Genomic DNA, 20,510 nt, shown 5'->3' on the forward strand with positions numbered 1-20,510 from the left:
ACCTTAAATGGGCAGTTCATGTTTGAAAAGCATTCAACAATGTAGGAAACTCATTTAGGGCTGCAATGATTAAAGGAGTGCTCCAGTAGAAAACATTTTTCTTAAAGGGGTTATCCACCATAAGATGATTTTAGTACGTACCTGGCAGACAGTAATGGACATGCTTAGGAAGGATCTGTGCTTGTCTTGGGGCTAAATAGCTAAGTCATGAGATTACCATAACACTGTGGCTAGCTTTTTGTGAACTTGTATTTCCTGTTTGACTGTTCTTTTTGTGACTACAAATCCCACAATTCTATTTTCCTCCTTCCCACACATCAGCCACCCCACCCATTGAAACATAAATGAGCTGCAGACCTGTGGATTTCAATCAGGGTGCATCCAGCTGTTGCATTAGTTGCAGATTGATTCCTCCACCCATGGAAGCAGACAGGCTCCCTGTCATCAGCTGATTAGTGAGTCAGGTCTCGGCCGCATTGCAAGCTGGGAAAAATCTGAGACAACAGTCATTTTGTATGCTGTTAAAAATTAATATTGGAGGGAAAATCACAGAATTGTGAGAAAACCGTCACACACAGGTACAGACATTATATTATGAACTACACTAACTTTACAGCCCCTGTAGCATAGTCAAATAAAAAAATTCCCGGAATACCCCTTTAACCCCTTAAGGACTCAGCCCATTTTGGCCTTAAGGACTCAGACAATTTAATTTTTACGTTTTCATTTTTTCCTCCTCGCCTTCTAAAAATCATAACTCTTTTATATTTTCATCCACAGACTAGTATGAGGGCATGTTTTTTGCGCGACCAGTTGTCCTTTGTAATGACATAACTCATTATATCATAAAATGCATGGCGCAACGAAAAAACACTATTTTTGTGAGGAAATTAAAACGAAAAACGCAATTTTGCTAATTTTGGAAGGTTTCCTTTTCACGCCGTACAATTTATGGTAAAAATGACGTGTGTTCTTTATTCTGAGGGTCAATATGATTAAAATGATACCCTTTATTACATACTTTTATATTATTGTTGCGCTTAAAAAAAATCACAAACTTTTTAACCAAATTAGTACGTTTATAATCCCTTTATTTTGATGACCCCTAACTTTTTTATTTTTCCGTATAAGCGGCAGTATGGGGGCTCATTTTTTGCGCCATGATCTGTACTTTTTTTGATACCACATTTGCATATAAAAAACTTTTAATACATTTTTTTATAATTTTTTTTTAATAAAATGTATTAAAAAAGTAGGAATTTTGGACTTTTTTTTTTTTCGTTCACGCCGTTAACTGTACGAGATCATTAACATTTTATTTTAATAGTTCGGAAATTTACGCATGCGGCAATACCAAATATGTCTATAAAAAAAATTTTTACGCTTTTTGGGGGTAAAATAGGAAAAAACGGACGTTTTACTTTCTTATTGGGGGAGGGGATTTTTCACTTTTTTTTTACTTTTACATTTTTTTACATTTTTTTTACACTTGAATAGTCCCCATAGGGGACTATTCATAGCAATACCATGATTGCTAATACTGATCTGTTCTATGTATAGGACATAGAACAGATCAGTGTTTTCGGTGATCTTCTGCTCTGGTCTGCTCGATCACAGACCAGAGCAGGAGACGCCGGGAGCCGCACGGAGGAAGGAGAGGGGACCTCCGTGCGGCGTTATGAATGATCGGATCCCCGCAGCAGCGCTGCGGGCGATCGGCTCATTCATTCAAGTCGCGCACTGCCGCAGATGCCGGGATCTGTATTGATCCCGGCACCTGAGGGGTTAATGGCGGACGCCCGCGAGATCGCGGGCGTCGGCCATTGCCGGCGGGTTCCTGGCTGCGATCAGCAGCCGGGATCAGCCGCACATGACACGGGCATCGCTCCGATGCCCGCGGTTATGCTTAGGACGTAAATGTACGTCCTGGTGCGTTAAGTACCACCGCACCAGGACGTACATTTACGTCCTGCGTCCTTAAGGGGTTAAATCAACTGGTGCCAGAAAGTTAAACAGATTTTTAAATTACTTCTATTAAAAAATCTTAATCCTTCAAGTACTTATCAGCTTCTGTATACTACAGAGGAAGTTGAGTTGTTCTTTTTGGTCTGACCACAGCTCTCTGTTGACACATCTGTCCATGTCAGGATCTGTCTAGAATTGGAGCAAATCCCTATAGCAAACCTCTCCTGCTCTGTACAGTACCCGACATGGATAGAGGTGTCAGCAGAAAACACTGTGGTCAGTCAGAAAAGAACAGCTCTCACTTAATCTGGAACATACAGCAGTTGATAAGTACTGGAAGGATTAAGGTTTTTTAATAGAAGTAATTTAAAAATCTGTTTAAACTTTCTGGCACCAGTTCATTTGAAAAAAAATTGTTTTTCACCGGAGTACCCCTTTAAGTGACTATATCGATAAAAACCGACAAAGGGAATCATCGATAACGATATCCGTTATCGAATAATCGGTAGTTAGGGGGTATGGAATTGGTTGTTAGGAGGCGGGGCCTAGAAACATGAAAAAACCTAACTGTAGTTACTACTTTCCCTACATGTTTCACTCCGCCTCCCCTTGCTCTCCGATGCCTCCCCTTCCTTTTTGGTGCCTCCCCTTACCCTCTGATACCTCCTCGAAGATGCTGCTGGCCTGTGGCCTAGCTCCAGCAGTGAGACCATGGCTTGGAGTGCAGTCCAAAACCGGACTGCCATTGTAAATATTAATGATTTAATTGATCTAAAATACTGATCCATGTTTCCCTCTGCTGCTGTGTTGATGTTGCTTTTCTTGATTTTTTTCCTTTACAATCCCACATGAAAAAGTGATTATTTATTTTATTTTATTTATTTATATAGCGCCTACAGATTCTGCAGCACTTACAATTATGGGGTACAAACAAAAACAAGTATCAGACATAAAATTACACAATAACTATTCAAAAAAGAGGTGTGGGGATATATTGAGGATATGTTGAGGCCAATTAGAGAATGTAATAGGCCTGTCTGAAGAGATGTGTTTTTAGGCCACGTTTGAAACTATGGATGTTGTTGTTGAATCTGAGGGATTGAGGGATTGCATTCCAGAGAAGCGGTGCAGCACAAGTGAAGTATTGGAGACGGGAGTGAGAAGTTTGGATTATAGAAGATGTTAGTGTGAGATCATTAGCAGATCGGAGAGAACGTGTAGGATGGTAGACAAAGATGAGAGAGGAGATGTAGGGAGGTGCAGCATTGTGGAGAGCTTTGTGTGTGAGACTGAGGATTTTGTACTGTATTCTGGACTGAATTGGTAACCAGTGTAGTGACTGGCACAGGGAGGAGGCGTCGGTGTAGCAGCTGGAGAGGAAGATGAGTCTGGCTGCGGCATTAAGGATGGACTGGAGAGGAGAGAGTTTGGAGAAAGGAAGACCTATTAGTAAAGAGTTACAGTAGTCGAGGCGGGAGTGAATCAAAGCAATGATGAGAGTTTTAGCAGTTTCAGTAGTGAGAAACGGGCGGATTCTTGAAATGTTTTTGAGATGCAGGTGACAAGAACGTGAAAGAGACTGAATATGGGGAGTGAAAGACAGATCAGAGTCAAGTATAACTCCAAGACAGCGAGCCTGCTGCCTGGGAGTTATGGTAGTACCACATACCGAGATGGAAATGTCAGGGTTAGGTACAGTATCAGTTGATGGAGAAAAGACAAGAAGTTCTGTTTTAGAAAGATTTAGTTTCAGATATAAAGAGGACATGATGTCTGAGACAGCAGAGACAGTCACTGGTATTCTGTAGGAGTGCAGGGGTGATGTTGGAGGAGGAGGTATAGAGTTGGGTGTCATCAGCATAGAGGTGGTACTGGAAACCAAATCTACTGATTGTTTTTCCAATTATGTGAGGAGTGAAAAGAGTAGAGGACCCAGGACCGATCCCTGGGGAACCCCGACAGCAAGGGGAAGAGGAGAAGAAGTAGAGCCAGAAAACGAGACACTAAAGAAGCGGCCAGAGAGATAGGAGGAAAACCAGGTGAGAGCAGAGTCCTTGAGACCGATGGAGAGGAGACTACTGAGGAGTTGGTGATCCACAGTGTCAAAAGCCGCAGACAGGTCCAAGAGAATCAGTAAAGAGAAATTGCCATTTGATTTGGCCGTCAGAAGATCGTTAGTGACTTTGGTTAGGGCCGTTTCTGTGGAGTGAAGGGAGCGGAAACCAGACTGTAAGGGGTCAAGGAGAGAGTTCTTGGAGAGATAGCGGATAAGGTGGGAGTAGACCAAGGGTTTCACTAGTTTGGAGATAAAGGGTAGATTTGAGATGGGTTGATAGTTGGCTGCACAGGACTGGTCCAGAGATGGTTTTTTCAATAGTGGGGTTATGATAGAGTGTTTGAAGGAGGAGGGAAAGACCCCAGAAGAGATGGAGAGGTTAAAGATTTTAGTTAGGTGACAGCTGAGAGCAGGAGAGAGAGACTGGATGAGGTGTGAAGGCATGGGGTCACTAGAGCAGGTAGTGGGGCGGGTGGAGGAGAGGAGCCTGGAAACCTTGTCCTCTGTTACAGGCTCAAAAACTGAGAGTGATGAAGAGGAGACGTGGCTGGGAATTGGATCAGAACTTTTAGGGGACTATGTAATGCATCACTGAGAACCCTTCCAAACTGGCAATGTTCGGACAGTACTTAAACCTTTAGGGACTCAGGTTTTTTTCTGTTTTTTCAGTTTCATTTTTTCCTCCTCACCTTCTAAAAATCATAACACTTTCAGTTTTCCCATGTACAGACCTATATGAGGGCTTATTTTAAGTGCTACCAATTTTACTTTGTAATGTCATCAGTCATTTCCCCACAAAATCTTTGCTTCACACTCGTGCTCGTGATTATAACGGTACATACCTACCTTTTATGGACATTTGAACTTAACAAAGCTGTCAGATTTGTGCCCATAGCCACGATGGAGGGCACGCCTTTAGTAGGCATACCCTGTAATGGATAAATTGAAAAAGGGGAGGGTTGGGAAGGGTCCACAAAACATCACGTACGCCCTGCCCGTAGGAGCAGGGGCATTATATACCCCCTGCCCCTACCCACAACTACTTAACGCCCTGCCTAGACGTGCAGGAGGTGGAATACTCCCGCCCCTCACACAAATACAGCGATATGTAGGCTTTACACTTATGTTTAGGGCTTCACACTCGTGCTCGTGATTACAACGGTACATACCTACCTGTTATGGAAGACATTTGAACTTAAAAAAGTGGTCAGATTTGTGCCCATAACCGTGACGGAGGGCACGCCTTTAGTGGGCAAAAAGTGAACCTAGTAGGAAATAACAGAATTTATAATCATGAAACCAATACCACGACCCTAACACAAACACCAATTTTTGCCTCTAATTTGAGACAGAAATTAGAGAATCTGCGAACTAGCTGGCCTAGTAATCATTGCCTGGTACCGAGAGCTTTGGTAGTCATTCCCACTCTGTGATAAACATGCCGGCACTGAAACATGGTCAAACTGACATATAAGCAAATGCCTCTTTAACATACATGCCTATGGGGTCATGGTAAATGGGAATCCAATAGATACCAGTCAGGCATATATGAACTATCTAAGTACTTGTTATTGAGTGGCAAAATAAACTGTTAGAAAAATGACACAGCAAGAGCTACCCGACATACCTTGATGATAGCAATCTTGTGGTGCCATATTGTCTGTAAATCAAATTACCCTCGAATAAGCACCTTGCCTGAAGACTAAACCATACCTTAAACTGACAGGCTACCCATTCAAACTGTTCTCAGGAATGGTGCCGCTGCAATTGACCGATCCCTTCATTGCTATCATGGCAGGTCTTTGCGTGACCCACACACCTGTAGACGTGGCAGTTCTATATGTGAACCATCAAGCCTGTAGACTAGACAGATCTTGCATACCATCATGCCTGTAGATGTGCCAGGTCTGCGTAACCATCGTGGCTGTAGATGTGAGAGGCATTTTTTTTCCATCATTCTTTGCAACCACCTGTGTGTCATGAAATTATTGCTCTGAAATGTGTCTGCAACAATAACTGCGCAGTGTATCATCCTGCAGGTGTAGCAGGTATGGAAGGTATACAACCGCCTATGCTCGTGACCTTGTTGCTCTGAAGACGTGCCCAACACAACAACTGCACAGTGCATCCCCCTGCAGATGTGGCAGGTATAAAGAGTATACACCTGCCAATGTGTCAGGATGTTTATTCTAACAACTGTGTCAGTAACAACAACTGTGCAGTGCATCCTCCTGCAGGCATGGCAGGTATAAAGGGTATAAAACCGCCTATGTGTTGTGATATTATCGTTCTGAACACTTGTCGGTAACAGCTAAAGTGCAGTGTGTCCCCATGCAGACATGGCAGGTATAACGGGTATACGACCGCCTATGTGTCGTGATGTTGTTGATCTGAAAACATGTCAGTAACAACAACTGTGCAGTGCATCCCGTTGCAAATGTGGCAGATATAAAGGGTATACAACCGCCTATGTGTCGTGATGTTGTCGTTCTGAAGACATGTCAGTAACAACATCTGTGCAGTGCATCCCCCTGCAGACATGGCAGGTATGAAGGGTACACAACCCCCTATGTGTTGTGATGTTGTTGCTCTGAAGACATGTCAGTAACAACAACTGTGCAGTGCATGCCCCTTCAGAAGTGGCAGGTATGAAGGGTATAAAACCCCATATGTGTCGAGATGTTGTTGCTCTGAAGTCGTGTCAGAAGCAACAATCACACGGAGCATGCCCCTGCAGACATGGCACGCCTTCTTTACCGTGAGGACTGTGAATTTATGGAACGGTCTACCTCAGGAACTGGTCACAGCGGGAACAATTAACAGCTTTAAAACAGGGTTAGATACATTCCTGGAACAAAATAACATTAAAGCTTATGCAGAATTATAAAACTACATCCCTTTCCCTTATCCCCTTACATCCTTCCCTTCAATCCCCTGGTTGGACTTGATGGACGTATGTCTTTTTTTCAACCATACTAACTATGTAACTATGTAACTATGGCAGGTATAGCAGGTGAACAACTGCAGACGAGTCAATAACAGTAAGTAAGTCCCTGCAGCCATGACAAATACCATGATAACCACATCTACTAATGTAGTGAAGATCATTGGAAAATTTAGAGGTAGATGCTGAGTGTAACATTTGAAGTTGATCCAAATGCTGACAATATTTCAAAATGTCTATCACATATGTGGGATGACAGCCAAAGTGTAATCTAACCTATACTGTAGATGTTCCGAACCTAACAAGAGTATATATGTAAATTTAACGCCAGTAATTGGTTATGTATGCCCGACTGATGTGCTAAGGTGTTACGTATAACTGCCCATTGTGAAAGAACACAAATTCACTTCCAGGCTGTGAAGAGAGAGGTGCTGTTTGGTAACGATAAAACCAAGTATATCTAGCCATTGTCTGAGCTAGTGATTGTGTGTTTGTATACAAGAGTGTGAAGTATACAAGTGAGTGTAAATATCATAGTGAGAGGGACTTAAAATTTAAGGGACTTTAAATTCGGGGAGTTTAATTGAAATATTTGACAGTTTTTTTTTTTACTGTTAATACTTGCAATCCCCAAATCTAGTATGGCCTCCATGTTGAAAAATGCAGTCCAGTGTACATCTTGCGCAATGTATGTAACCCTAGAACAGCAGTTTGAGGGTGCATATTGTTGTGCGAGATGTGTGCGAGTTGCTCATTTGGAAGCCCAGATCCTGGATCTAGAAGAGCGACTGGCAACACTGAGAAGCATGGATAACTTGGAGAGGAGTCTCCTGCTCACTGAGCAAGTACTCTCTGGGGTAGAGGTGGTGGAGGATAGTGGGACAGAGGTGCAGGACAGTCAGGCAGCTAGCTGGGTTACAGTTAGAAAACGGGTAGAGGAAAAAGTGTCAGGAAGGCTAGTCCTGAACTGGCACACCCAAACAAGTTTGCCTGGTTGGCAGATGAGGGGGATGCCATTTCAGAGCTAGCAGTACTGCAGCAAGACTCTGCCTCTGACCACCAGGTGGGTGTCTGCTCCAGTAAGGAGGGAGGGAGGAGTGCAGGGCAGGCCAGACAGGTACTGGTAGTGGGGGACTCTATTATTAGGGGGACAGACAGGGCGATCTGTCACAAAGACCAAGATCGCTGAACAGTGTGTTGTCTTCCTGGCACCCGAGTTCGGCACATCGCGAATCGGGTTGACAGGTTGCTGGGTGGGGCTGGAGAAAACCCAGTAGTCATGGCACCAATGTATTGACACCAATGACAAAGTAAGAGGTAGGTGGAGTGTCCTTAAAAATGATTTCAGGGACTTCAGGCTGCAAGCTTAAGGCAAGGACCTCCAAGGTAATATTTTCTGAAATATCACCTGTACCACGAGCCACACCAGAGAGGCAGCGGGAGATCAGGGAGGTAAACAAGTGGCTCAGATGCTGGTGTAGGAAGGAGGGGTTTGGGTTCATGGAGAACTGGGCCGACTTTGCTGTCGGATACCGGCTCTATCGTAGGGACGGGATGCACCTCGATGGGGAGGGCGCAGCTGTGCTTGGGGAGAAGATGGCTAGAAGGGTGGAGGAGTGTTTAAACTAGGGACTGGGGGGAGGGAACCTACAATGAAGAGGGGGAAGATAGAGAGGGGGGACTAAGTAATATACCTGGGGGTGGAGCGGAGGGAGGGGTTAGAATAGTTAATAGGGATAGGCTTCATAGGAAGAAAAATCATGCACCATTGTATTGCATGATGACTAATGCCAGAAGTCTGTCCAATAAAACAGAGGAACTGGAATGGTTGATGTCTGAAGAAAATAATGACATTGTGGGTATAACAGAGACGATAGCTTTGACTGGGCGGTCAACATACAGGGATATAGTCTATTCAGGAAGGATCTGACAAAATGGAAAGGGGAGGAGTTTGTCTTTATGTGAAATCGAGTCTGAAAGGAGGATATATGGGAGGGAAACGATAATGTGGAGTCATTATGGGTAGAAATATATGGAGATAAAAATAAAAAAAATTCTGGTAGGGGTTTGTTATAAGCCACCAAACATAATGGAAGAGGCAGAAGATCAATTACTGAGGCAAATAAACAAGGCAGCAAATCAAAATGAGGTGATAATAATGGGGGACTTTAACTATCCTGATATACTGATATAAACTGGGAGACTGAGACCTGTGAATCTCATAAAGGAAACAGGTTTCTAGATAAAGACAATTATCTGTCCCAAATGGTACAGGGCCAGACCAGAGGGGGTGCCCTACTAGACTTAATATTAACCAACAGACCCGATAGAGTAACTGATGTGCAAGTAGAAGGACACCTAGGAAATAGTGATCATAATATAATACATTATAACTTGTTCTTCAATAAGGGAATCTCTCGAGGGGCCACAAAAACATTGAAATTTAGGAAAGCAAAGTTCGATCAACTCAGAGATGCCCGTAACAATATAAATTGGGATAATGCCCTAAAAAATATGAATACTGACAATAAATGGGAGATTTTTAGGAATATCTTAAATTCTCACTGTGAGATGTATATACCCTATGGGAAAAAAAGGGTCAGAAATAAAAGAAAACCAATATGGATTAATAAAAATGTTAAGTTTAATGACAAATAAAGCATTTAAACTACTAAAACAGGATGGCAGTGAAAAAGCATTAAAAAGCTATAGAGAAAAGGTTAAAATATGTAAAATACAGATAAAAGCCACAAAAATGGAGATAGAAAGACTCATTGCCAAAGAGAATAAAACTAACCCCAAAATGTTCCGTGCCTGAGATCCATGCAGGAGCAGTGCCTCCGTGCCTGAGATCCATGCAGGAGCAGTCAAGCGCCGATAACATTGATCACAGGCGTGTTAATACATGCCTGTGATCTGTGTAAAAGATCAGTGTGTGCAGTGTTATAGGTCCCTATGGGACCTATAACACTGCAAAAAAAATGTAAAAAAAAAAGTGTTAATAAAGGTCATTTAACCCCTTCCCTAATAAAAGTTTGAATCGCCCCCCTTTTCCCATAAAAAAATAAAACAGTGTAAAAAAATAAAAATAAACATATGTGGTATCACCGCGTGCATAAATGTCCAAACTATAAAAATATATCATTAATTAAACAGTATGGTCAATGGCGTACGCGCCAAAAAATTCCAGTCAAAAAAAGCAAATTTTTGGTCAGTTTTTATACCATTAAAAAATGAATAAAAAGTGATCAGAAAGTCCGATGAAAACAAAAATCATACTGATAAAAACTTCAGATCACGGCGCAAAAAATGAGTCCTCATACCGCCCTGTACGTGGAAAAATAAAAAAGTTATAGGGGTCAGAAGATTACATTTTTAAACGTATACATTTTCCTGCATGTAGTTATGATTTTTTCCAGAAGTGCGACAAAATCAAACCTATATAAGTAGGGTATCATTTTAACCGTATGGACCTACAGAATAATGATAAGGTGTAATTTTAACCGAAATATGCACTGCGTAGAAACGGAAGCCCCCAAAAGTTACAAAATGGCATTTTTTCTTCGATTTTGTCGCACAATGATTTTTTTTCCCGTTTCGCCGTGCATTTTTGGGTAAAATGACTAATGTCACTGCAAAGTAGAATTGGCGACGCAAAAAATAAGCCATAATATGGATTTTTAGGTGGAAAATTGAAAGGGTTATGGTTTTTAAAAGGTAAGGAGGAAAAAACGAAAGTGCAAAAACGGAAAAACCCTTAGTTCTTAAGGGGTTAACTATATAAACAGCAAAAAGGTCAAAAATGAAAGCGTAGGCCCTTTAAAAAATTATGAGGAAGAAATTATAGACGGGGATCAGGAAAAAGCAAATATACTAGACAAATTCTTCTCCACTTAAATGCCAGGTGAAATACAGTGGTCACTCAACATACGATGGTAATCCGTTCCAAACGGACCATCGTTTGTTGAAACCATCATATGTTGAGGGATCCGTGTAATGTAAAGTATAGGACAGTGGTCTACAACCTGCGGACCTCCAGATGTTGCAAAACGACAACACCCAGCATGCATTTTTTTTTACCTCTAGTATGAGGGTTTTTTGCCTTCCCCTGGATCAACTCAGTAGGGACTCATTAGGGATATGGGTTGAACTAGATGGACTCTGATGTTTTTTCAACCTTATGAACTATCTTACTATGTAATGCTCCCAGTATGGCAGTATAGATCCTATAAATGTATTCCCGGAATAAATGCTATGTGATTGATGTACCGTAAACACTATGGCCCACATTTATCATTGTCTTTAGACTGTTTTTTGGGTCTAAAAAAGGGGCAAAAAGGGCGTAAGCAGGGTTTTTTGCGCTTTTTTCCCCCATTTTGTTTACACATTTTTGCTGATTTTGAGTTGCAATCCACTGATTTTGGCAATAGACATGATATGGAAGGGATTTATCATTGCCCCTTTTTGTAAAAAGGAGCAAAAAAGGCGCAAAGCCACTGAAAAGTCTCTAAAACTACACCAGCCCAGACATGGTGTAGCTTTTTGGTGCATGTGTAGACAGAAATTTCAGAAAATGTGGACCTGCACAAAATTTATCAAAGCTCTTTTACCTTTTAATAAATTTGGTGCTCCTACACATTATCAGCACACAAAAAAAAGCTGTAAAAAAATGCTTCACTTGCACTGCAATGATAAATGTGGGCATATGTGCCTATGACCAGCATGGTTGCTATGAGCATTTGTACCCTGTAACGCAATGAGCACATGTACTGATAGAATGTGGAAGTGGCGTGAAATATGTCTAGCCAGTATACCGTGTAAAGGATACAAACAAATATCATATAAGCTATGATTGTATGTACAGGATACTACTAAAAGTGCATGCATAGTGTAGAACTATAAGCATGTGCTCCTTAATGCTACGAGTGTGTATGCTGTATGAATAATATGAATATAAGCCGAGCACAGATGCCTAACACTGTGTGCACAAATGCCACAGGCGCAAATACAGCACAAACATTGCGGGCGCATAACTCAAACGCCATGAGTGCCTGTGCCACACGAACGCCATGAGTGCCCATGCAGCATAATGCTTTGAATGAAAGCAAAGCGAAGCTCATGAAACAAGTAAACACCATGAGTGTGTTAACAATATGAATGTCAAGAGTGTCAGAACAGTATCAATGCCATGAGTGTATGAACTAGCAACAATGCCATGAGCATGAAACAGCATCAGTGCCAAGAGCGTATGAAACAGCATCAATGCCATGAGCAGCGGAAAGCAGTGTCAATGCCATGAGCATATGAAACAGTATCAATGCCATGAGCATATGAAACAGCATCAATGCCAAGAGCGTATGAAACAGTATCAATGCCATGAACGTATGAGAACAGTATCAATGCCATAAGCGTATGAAACAGCATCAATGCCATAAGCGTAGGAAACCGCATCATTGCCATGAGTGTATGAAACAGTAACAATGACATGAGCATATGAAATGGCATCAATGCCATAAGCTTATGAAACAGTTTCAATGCCAAAAGCCTATGAAACAGTATCAATGCCATAAACGTATGAAACAGTATCAATGCCATGAGCGTATAAAACCACATCAATGCCATGAGCGAAAGAAACATCATCACTGGCAAGAGCGTCTGAAACAGCATCAATGCTATGCGTGAATGGAACAGTATCAATGCCATGAGCGTCTAAAACAGTATAAAGCCATGAGCATATGAACAGTATGAATGCCGGTGTAAATGTCATAAGCGTATGAACAATACGAACGCCATGAGCGTATGGGCAGCATGAATGCCATGAGCGTAAGAACAGTATACACTTATGAGTGTATGACAATATAAAAGCCGTGAGCGTATTAAACGGCATCAATGCCATGAACATGTGAACAGTATAAATAAAATGAGCGTATGAAACAGCATGAATGCCTTGACATATTGAACATTATGAATACCAACAGTGTGGATGCCAAAAATGTAACACAGTATACAATGAGCATATGAAAAACGTGTATGGACAGTATAAAACACTGCGAGCATGTAACAGTATGAATACCATGAGGTGAACAATAAAAGCAATGAGCTTCCATAGAAAAATGCCATGGCCGTAAGGACAGATAAATACTGTGAGCATATGTTCAGTATAAATGCTATGCGTATGCACCTTACAAATACTATGAACGTGCGAGCATTTGCCATGAGCAAAATGCCATGACCGTATATGTGCCATGTGCAAGCCATGAATGTAACAGTGAAGATGCCCTAAAACGTGTAAACAGTACAAAAGTTATGTGCGTATGAACAGTACAAAAGCCATGGGCGTATGAATAGTATGGATGCCATGATCATACAAACAATAAATATTATGAGAATATGCACCCGTGTAAAAATGCCATAGTGTATGAATAGTATGTCCTGCCATTAGTGTATGAAATGCCGTGAGTGTATGAACAGCAAAATATGAACGTATGACAATAGATGCTATGACCTCAAAACAGTAAAAATGGTAATGGAGCAACATAGTATAGACGTAGACATGATGTAAGTGCTGACAAAGTACAACGACGTAGCTGCCCATGAATGAATGTGCAGCAGACGCTATGACCTGGTTTCAAGTGCTGTGACTATGTATTGCATACCTGAAATTACAGTATGCACTGCAGTATACACACAAGCACTGTGAATAAACACTCTTACAGTATGAATTGTGAATACCAAACATAACATTGTGACTAAATATTATGACCATGTGCCCTGTATGTGAACACACGCAACCGTGTGAACTGTATCCCATAGCTATGGCCCTGTATATAGTTACAAAACCAAATGCACTGTATGTAAAGGCTATGCCTGTACACATTATACCGTGTATACTACGACCAAGTGTACTGTATATAAACCTATGACCGCAACACAGTGCATTCACGAGATCGTGTGTACTGTAATTAAATACTGTGAAAGCATTGGGAGTGTGCGTGTAGTGAGACTTATGAGCCTGCGTGCAGTATAAATGCTATGAGCCTGCGTGCCGCGTAAAGCTATGAGTGTGCGGGCAGTATATTTGCTGTAAACGTGCATGCAGTATACAATGCTAAGTGCGTGCGTGCAGTATACGATGCTAAGAGTGTGCATGCAGTATACAATGCTAAGTGCGTGTGTGCAGTATATGATGCTAAGAGCGTGCGTTCAGTATACAATGCTAAAATCGTGCGTGCAGTACAAGTGCTAAGGGCGTGCGTGTCGTATGATTGCTATAATAATTGATAAAGAAAACTCTGTATGAAAACCTTGAAAAATGCACTATATATATATATATATATATATATATATATATATATATATATATATATATATATATATACTAAATATATGACATGAATGCATTAATCATAATAGTATACACTAGTATACATAACAAGACTGTAAGTATATTACTGAAGGACAGACGGTACCCGTTCACTATCAAGCTTGTGCCGCAGCTGAGGCTCCTAAAAACCACCTGACATCTGAAATGCTCAGCATAGTACCGACCAATAAAACACATTAACAGAGACAAGCCTAAAATAGGGATGTTAACTCATCACCCTATCGTTGTGCCGTACTCGCCGCTGATGCTCACAAGCCCGACTGGATCACCTAAGCGCTGCAGGGCACCTTAACGCTCCTCCACTGCAGACCCGGCAGATGGGCCGAACATGCCGCACCAGTTCCCACAAGCACATTGGGCCAGCACGGCCTCCCATGACTTGCATTTCCGGCGTTTGCTGTTCCCGGATACCGCCATCGCTGCGGGCAGAGTCAGCCTGTACCCGAAGAACCCCGTATACATTACCACTCGGCTGTTGGGCGGTCAGAGTGAGGAAGCCAGCTCGATTATCAGGAATACTGAAACTTCGTCATCAGATGTGGGCTCAGCGTTGCCCGGCAGAATGCGCAGCCGCCCGAACTCAAAAGTGGCGAGAGATTCTAAATCCAGAGCCGCAAAATGTCATGGACGCCCCACCCGTAGGAGCAGGGGCATTATATACCCCCGCCCCTACCCACATCTACTTAACACCCCGCCTAGACGTGCAGGGGGTGGAATACTCCAGCCCTTCATACAAATATAGGCTTTAAACTTGTAATGACATCAGTCATTTCACCACAAAATGTATGGCAAAACAAATTTTTTGTGGGACAAAATTGAAAAAAAAAAAACACGCCATTTTGGAATTTTTAACGGCTCCTGTTTCTACTCGGTGCACTTTTCAGTACAAATGATACCTTATATACATTCTTTAGGTCCATACAGTTACAAGGATACCCAATGTTTGTAGGTTTTATTTTATGACATTTTATAACTACATGCACCAAAATTAGTATGTTTAAAATTGTCATCTTATGACCCCTATAATTTTTTTTTCCCACATATGGGGCTATATGATGGCTAATTTTTTCGCCGTGGTCTGTAGCTTTTATTGGTACAATTTTTATTTTGATGGGACTTTTTGATCACTTTCTTCACATTTATTTAGGGAATACAGGGGACTATTACATACAATCTTCTGATTGCACACACTGTTCAATGCTATGCCATAGCATAGCATTGACCATTGCTATCTGCGCTCGATTGCTCCAACCTGCTGAGCCAGGCTGCGGCATCGCAAAAGAGATTGGATGGCGAGGTGGCAGGTAAGGGCCCTCCCGCTGTCCTCTAAGCTGATCGGGACACCGCAAATTCACAGCGGTGATCCCGATCAGCCCGACTGAGCTGCCAGGGAAGGCTTTTTTTTTTCATTTTAGACGCGCTGGTCAACTTTGATCGCCGTGTGTAAGGGGTTAATGCTGGGAATCACAGCGATCAGTGATTATACAGCATTAGGCACGGGTCCCAGCTGTTGATAGCCGCCGGGACCACCCCGCTATGATGGGGGGTCAGCTCGTGACAGGTACACCCTGAGTCCTTAAGAGGTTAAAGTTCAGCCACATAGGCCGCAATACATTCATCATCGATTTGGTTATGTTTGTAAAATATGAAACGTTCAGCAATCACCAAGAGCTTAGGTGCCAGGTGCTCCTGTATGGTTTTAATAAGATTTGCAAATCTGCATGCAGCCTGCTTCATAGTGGCTGTCAGACTGTGAGGCAAAGCATAACCCTTCCCCCCAGTAACCCGGGCACCCTCTTCTTAGCACCATTGTCATTAGCCATAAACTATTGTTGGAATTGTTCAATATACAGCAGCCAGTTATCTGTAGCACAGTAGAAAGTCTCAATTTTACTTATATAGGTGGCCATCTTGGAACATCTTTAAGGCAGAGAGAAAATAACATTAATAACATTTCTTACAAGATGATTAGGTGAATTTTGTCTTCCTTAGCGCCAAATGTAGTGTTTTTAGTCAGATATATGTGTTCTTCAAATAAACAGCTTAGCATGGAAATTAGATTTTGTAAATTCTTTTTTCTTATGTGAATCATCTCAGTTGTGTTAGAGCCTCTTATTTTCACAGTGGAGCCATTTCTAATGATTTGTAAATGTCATCTTTTACAGGTATTTTTCAGGGGAATCACAGTAAATGCCGTACGTGGCTTTCCAATGAGTGCTGCAATGTTTTTGACCTATGAACTTTCATTAAAAGCCCTGAAGAAGAGCAAGGAATCAAATTAAACTGATTTACAAGCAAATTATACTCTTGGAAATGTTATTCTGAATAATATATATTTTACGTAGGCCATAAAATTACATCTGACTAACCAATGCCAAAAATACCAATGAATGAAGAGACGTCATTTGCCATGTACATGTCATTAAAGAAGAATGAATAGTGCTTGCTCTGGTTAATAATAGCAGCACGAAAGCCCGTTACTATATTACTAGCAACCACAAAGATAAAAGATTATAAACAGGAAAAGAAGCCTTTGAACTGCTGCATCGCATAAATTAGGTCATCGGCATAATCACATATCAGGAATGAACGATGCTGTTGTTCCATTTCATTGTGTACTGACAAAACTAGATATAAAATTTGTGAAATGTGTGGGCTGATACTTCTGTTTCTCTGTTGTTTTTGCTCTTTATTTGAGGGTTCAAAGAGGATGCTATTAATGTTTTCACAGATGATAGATACTCCACTATGAGGTCCAGAAATATTTTGGTTTATCTATTCTCTTCATGAGTATACTGTTTATCAGATGTGACTGCATTCCAATGAAATAATAGTATGTCATAAAGACATGTCAGAGGCTTTTGATCGATTGGGATCTGGGTGTTGAGGCCCCCACCAATTGTTAGAACAAGCAGGGAGAAGCATTCACCTGAGCTCTTGTTCTCCCCACTGCAGAAGATAGGCTCCATAGACTTTCCAAACACACAATTGTTCTAGCAATTGGTGGGGGGCTCAGTACCCAGACCCCAACTGATCAAAAGTTTTTTGAATAACAGTAAAACATCTTGTCCTCATAAGGTGATGCCCCCCCCCAACCCCCCCACCCCCACAAGGTGATGCTCCCCACCCCACACAAACACAAGTTGGATGCCCTACAAAGTCATGTGCCCTCAAAAGGAAATAATATCCCCTCTGAGCCCCATGAAAAAATAATACCACTTGCACCTGCATTTTATAGTCTACCTTAAACCTCCCAGCATTTTTCTCCCCTATCTTCTTAACTTCGGTGCAAAAGAGATTAGTAGACAAAAGAGTAAGATTCAGTTTGAGCAGGATAAAAGTGATGACAGGTTCCCTTTAACTATACATTCAGCATGAAAGCTTTACTGTGTAATTCAAATTCACTATAAAGATAGGGTGTAAAGGGTGTACACTCATTTTGAGGGCAATTCACCCATTGCTTCGGTGACTTGCATTCTGGAAAATGTAGTATTTACTTCAGACTTCAAGTAATGTATTATAGGAAAACTCTCCTACTGCATGATAGAAGCTGTGAAAAATAGTTTTGTCAACACGGTTGTTACTTTTTCCAATAAGAAGTGTTGATCACTGTCAGTACAAGATAAGTAAAGCTTTTTACCTTTTTACCAGAATCTAAAGGGTTTTTCCAGGACTTTTTTGATTGATGGCCCATTGGTTCATGTTCAGGACAGACCATTCATATCTGATCTGTGGGTGTCTGAAACCCAGCACTAGATTCCAGGTGTGTGAACCACGGTATGGGACACACAAAATGAGGACTTGGTTCCAAAGTGCTTCCCCTCCAATAAGTGAATGGTATGCCAAGGCAGAAGGATTTCTTAGTATAAGGAAGCAATAAATTCCTTATACTAAGAAATCCTTCTGCTTTGCCATTCCATTCACTTATTGGAGGGGAAGCGCTTTGGAACCAAGTCCTCATTTTGTGTGTCCCATACCGTGGTTCACACACATGGAATCTAGCTACAAGTACTGAGTGTCTGGTACACTCAGAGGGGATCCTGGAGCTGCTGACCTCATGCCGACTAAGCGATATCACGCCAACGCAGGTGTTGTGCCCTCAGCACAACACCTTCTGGTAAGCCTAACATTTGTTTTCTCAAGGGGCTTGCCTATCGTAACATACCACACTAGGAGGGCATCTCTCTTTTTTTCTCTTTTTTTTTATGAAACCCAGCACTGTCAATAATCACTGGTAGGTTTATTTCAACAGTTTGATGCAGAATAACAAAAAAAAAATCTAAAATCTATGAACATTGAAATTCCACAAGATGAGATCTTGCATAGAGCCCTTGAAGTGAAAGCTGAGCTGCAGTAATTTAGCAAGGCCACATACTGAGCTGTCTGCTTCCAGCTCTGTTCCCTGTATGTGTGATCCCCGCACTTTTGGGAAGGGTGCTGGCTTTTGAACCCCGATTATTGATAGCCTATCCTGATAATAGACTAGTAATTTAAAAACCAAAATTTACCATGTATATGAGGGATAAAACACCAAATACTACTACACTCTATTTTTGAAAAAAGAGAAAAAACATGGCAAAAAAATGCATCATGAAAAACGAAGAGGCAGTTTTTTGTTCATATTAAATCTATATAGTTATCAGTTTCAAACTGTGGTCTAGCCATTTACAACTACCACTTGAAAAGTGACTATTGACTTTCCCAAAAGTTTTTGCATCAATAAAATTATCATTCTCTTTTACATTTTCTCCTTGAGAGCACATGCTCCTGAACTAATACCTTGATGAGTTTGCTGTACTATTACCCACTCAGACCATATACCATCACCTACTATTCTGATTCCTTGTTATTTCTCTGAGTCAACAGTAAGTAAAGCCTGCCAGTACACAGCGGCCATGCACAATATCAACACATCAGATCTTCTCTGCACTTTGCCTTCCTAGTTTGCACGTACGGTCTGTACGTAGTGGCCATGCACATTTGTTCGAACTAAGAGGCTAACATCATATAGAAACATGGCAGAGCCAGCACATACGGCAATCTGGTGAGCGGTGCAGGGAGGCACAGCATCTATGTGCAAACAGCTATGGGGACAAGCTTATGCATTGTATCTTATCTGTTGTCCCTATATAGCATTTCATTTAATATATCTGGTTGTGCACACCTAAAAGACTATTGTAAATAGCCTTGCTATCACATGCTGGTTAATTTTAATAGTATCTTAATAAAGGTTATATTTTAAGGGGTATTGTGGTACATACGAGTAACACGTTGGTTTTTGGTAAATATTTGAGCGGTGCATTGCACCAACTTCTTTCTACACAGGAACTATACAATCTAAACCTTCACTAAAGGAATAAGAACCATTTTAATTAATGTTTTTTTTTTTAACAAGAATGTATAGTTGTTTCTCTACATGTGTAGCAGGCATAACAACAGTACATTACATAATAACAGTACTATAAAAAAGCATTTGGTGTTTAAAATGATGCACAGCACCTTATGGTTTTATTTAAAAAAAAAAAATTGTTTTTTTAAAAAAAATGCCCCAAAAATACACCAGATTGGAAGCATGGTGTTTTTTCTGGACAAAAACGGTGCAGCCAGATGTTATCTGCAATTCATAGGCAATTACAAAATGCTATATCCACTTGGTGTTTTTTGTTTGCTTTTTTCAGTGCCAGTTTTTCAAAAATGCCAGCATGTTGATACTATGGTGTTTTTTTTTTTAGCAAAATCTTGGCGTTTTTGTCCCATAGTCACCATAAAAACACCATGTGGGTTTTGCATTGGTGATTTTTCTGGCGTTTTTTCTTTTTTTTTTTTTGTAGTGGTACCTAAGGCATTTTGTTATGGGCAGCGCTCCCTCTCCCCTGACATTGGTGGTCCCGGGACTCGTGGTGCGGGATGCACCCACCGTGTTTCCGGGGCGTTGCTAGGGGCAACATTGGGGCTGTTCTGTCCGGCCGTGAGCACACCCCATCTAGTACCTGCGTGCCCGCATGTGAGTCTCAGGCATCTCCTCACCTCTCGCTGTCCCTGGCCGTTCTCCTTCTGTGCTTTGCCGGTGCGCGCATCCCCTTTCCTTAGGGCGTGCGCCGGCATTGCTACATTTAAAGGGCCAGTATACCTATATTTGGCCGCATGCTGGGCAGACTCTA

At 41.5% G+C, this 20,510-nt stretch overlaps 1 protein-coding gene across 1 annotated transcript in view; it reads left to right on the forward strand.

Annotated features, from left to right (window-relative positions):
- The window catches only part of SLC25A48 (solute carrier family 25 member 48), a 183,620-nt gene extending 166,621 nt beyond the window's left edge, over window positions 1–16,999 (forward strand). Inside the window, exon 8 of the mRNA XM_056569460.1 lies at window positions 16,515–16,999. Within this exon, the coding sequence (XP_056425435.1) occupies window positions 16,515–16,588 (74 nt within the window). The 3' untranslated portion in view covers window positions 16,589–16,999. The remainder of the gene's footprint in view (window positions 1–16,514) is intronic.
- Window positions 17,000–20,510: the final 3,511 nt, after the last annotated feature.

This window comes from Hyla sarda, chromosome 4 (assembly GCF_029499605.1).
Source record: "Hyla sarda isolate aHylSar1 chromosome 4, aHylSar1.hap1, whole genome shotgun sequence".
NCBI lineage: Eukaryota > Metazoa > Chordata > Amphibia > Anura > Hylidae > Hyla > Hyla sarda.